The 3,087-nt window shown below is 40.9% G+C and overlaps 1 protein-coding gene across 1 annotated transcript; it reads left to right on the top strand.

Moving 5' to 3' along the window:
* On the top strand, positions 1-3,087 carry LOC122277126 (receptor-like protein 6). Its single transcript, XM_043087004.1, has one exon. The coding sequence runs from the start codon at positions 1-3 to the stop codon at positions 3,085-3,087; it is 3,087 nt and encodes a 1,028-aa protein (XP_042942938.1).

Genomic DNA, 3,087 nt, shown 5'->3' on the forward strand with positions numbered 1-3,087 from the left:
ATGGCTTTTGGCCAGTGTCTCGGCGATCAACAATCCTTGTTGCTCCAACTGAAAAACAATCTCGTATTCGACAGAGAGTTTTCGACAAAACTGGTGCACTGGAATGAAAGTACTGACTGTTGTTTGTGGGAAGGTGTAACCTGCAGTGAGGGACGTGTTATTGGTCTCGACTTGAGCAGCGAAGGAATCTCCGACGAACTGGACGATTCAAGCAGCCTCTTCGGTCTTCAGTATCTGCAGAACCTCAGTTTGGCAAATAACGACTTCTGGTTCCAGAACTCGACATATGAAATTCCTTCTAAGCTCGACCGGCTGACGAATTTGATTTACTTGAACCTATCACATGCTGACTTTGGAGGTCAGATTCCAATTGTGATTTCGCGCTTGACAAGGTTGGTTGTTCTTGATTTATCTAGGCGACCGTCATGTCGATCTGCTGCCTATGAACGGTCATGCGATGAATGGCCATCGACAAAACTTGAGAATCCAAATCTTAAGATGCTCGTTCAGAACCTTTCTGAGCTTATAGAAATTCATCTTGATGGCGTTAACATATCAGCACCAGGGAATGAGTGGTGCGAAGCCTTGTCTTCTTCACTGCCAAATCTGAGAGTGTTGAGCTTGTCAAATAGTTATATTTCAGGCCCTCTTGATCCATCCTTAATTAATCTTCAGGCTCTTGTGAGTATAAATCTCGCAGATAACAACCTCAATACTTCAGTTCCAGAGTTCGTGGGAGATTTCAAAAACTTGAGGTACTTGTTTCTTAGTAATTCTTGGTTGTACGGCACATTTCCAAAAAAGATCTTCCAGTTACCAATGCTTGAGATTCTTGACTTGTCCCAAAATGATCTACTGGGAGGTTCATTGCCAGATTTTCCTTCGAATGGATCTCTCCAAACCCTTCTGCTCAGCAGAACAGAGTTTTCAGGTGTATTGCCAGATTCTTTTGGTAAGCTTACAATGTTATCCACAATAGATCTTAGCTATTGTGATTTCAGAGGATCGATCCCAGAGTCAATGGCAAGCCTCACTCAGTTAGTTTATTTGGACCTCTCATACAACCATTTCAGCGGACCAATTCCATCGTTCAACATGGCCAAGAATTTGAAGGAAATACATCTTTTTAATAATGATCTTACTGGCCATATTACTTCCACTGACTGGGCCATGTTTCAGAATCTAGAAATTCTCGACTTGCAGAACAACTTCCTTACGGGCATTATTCCGGTTTCTCTGTTTTCCCTTCCATTACTTCGGAGATTAATACTTTCAAACAATAGTTTTTCTGGTCAACTCAATGAATTTTCTAATGTTTCTTCAGACCAACTGATTGAAGTTTATTTGGATAGTAACAACTTGGAAGGGCCAATTCCTATGTCTGTCTTTGAACTTCGAGGTCTTCGGTTCCTTACACTTGCTTCAAACAACTTTAATGGTTCCTTGAAACATGATGATATGATTCAACAATTGAGTTCTCCCAAAAATCTTGATCTTCCGAGTCAGTTAAAAAAGTTTCCTGATTTCTTGAGAAACCAATCTAACTTACACCACCTAGATCTTTCCAACAACCAGATTCACGGAGAGATACCCAGCTGGATTTGGATTCCTACTCTTAACTACTTAGATCTCTCTCATAACTACTTTGTGACTCTACAAGGACCTTTAACCAATGCTTCTGGGATATACTCTCTGTACCTTCAGTCTAACCAGCTCCAGGGGCCATTGCCAGTTTTCACAGTAGATGCCTCTGTTTTGGATTTTTCAAGGAATAATTTCAGCTCTATACCAACTAACATTGGTAACATCCTTAGAAATGTTGAGTTCTTGTCTCTTTCAAGCAATAAACTCAATACAAGTATCCCTGGATCAATATGTAATATCTCAGAACTCCAAGTTCTAGATATGTCGAACAATTCCGTGAGTGGAACTATCCCCCACTGCTTGTTTGAGATGGTAAATTCTGGGCCACTAGAGGTGCTGAACCTAGAGGGCAACAATCTCAGGGGAAAAATTTCTGATACATTTCTAGGCAATTGTAGCCTACATACCTTAACTCTTAACGGAAACCAACTTGAAGGAGGGCTACCAAAATCTCTGGATAATTGCAAATCCTTGCAAGTTTTAGACCTTGGGAATAACCACATCCAAGATATCTTTCCATGTTACTTGAAGAACATATCCAGCTTGCGTGTTCTCGTTTTAAGATCGAACAAATTCTACGGGTCCATTGGTTGTCCAAGCCATAATGCAACGTGGCCAATGCTACAAATTATAGACTTGGCTTCGAACAATTTTAGTGGCAACCTTCCGAGTAATTCCTTGGCCGGATGGAAGGCAATGACAATTGATGAAGTTGGGGCCCAGTTAGAGCCTGATCAACTGGGAATTCAAGGGTATTATCAAGATACGGTAACAATTACCATGAAAGGTCAAAAGCTGGTGCTAGAGAAGATCCTAACTATTTTTACCTCCATTGATTTTTCGTGCAACAATTTCGATGGGCATATACCTGAAGAACTGGGAGGACTCAAATACCTACATATTCTCAATTTGTCACATAATGCATTCACCGGCCAAATTCCATCGACTCTGGCAAAACTGAGTAATCTCGAGTCATTAGACCTATCAAGTAACGAGCTCACAGGAGAGATTCCTCAACAACTTGCAGATGGTCTGATTTTCCTCTCTGTCATCAACCTTTCATTCAATCAACTGGTGGGAAGGATTCCACGGATCAAGCAATTTGCTACATTTTCGGAAACATCCTATGAAGGGAATAAAGGATTATGTGGCTTTCCATTGAAAGAAAATTGCAGTGGTGATGGAGTGCCTCCAATATTTGAAGAAACTCATTCCAACTCAGGGATTGTGGTTGACTGGAACTACCTGAGTGCTGAATTGGGTTTTGTTTTTGGTTTTGGGATTGTCATTATGCCATTGATGTTTTGGAAGAGGTGGAGGTTTTGGTATTCTAAAAAGATTGATGACATTCCTTTTAAGATCTTTCCCAAGCTGTATCTTGGAAAAGAATACCGTCGCAAGCCAATGCACAGAAATCAAGCTGGGAGGAGACATCAAGGATAG

The sequence above is a fragment of the Carya illinoinensis genome, chromosome 9 (genome assembly GCF_018687715.1).
Source record: "Carya illinoinensis cultivar Pawnee chromosome 9, C.illinoinensisPawnee_v1, whole genome shotgun sequence".
Taxonomy (NCBI): Eukaryota; Viridiplantae; Streptophyta; class Magnoliopsida; order Fagales; family Juglandaceae; genus Carya; species Carya illinoinensis.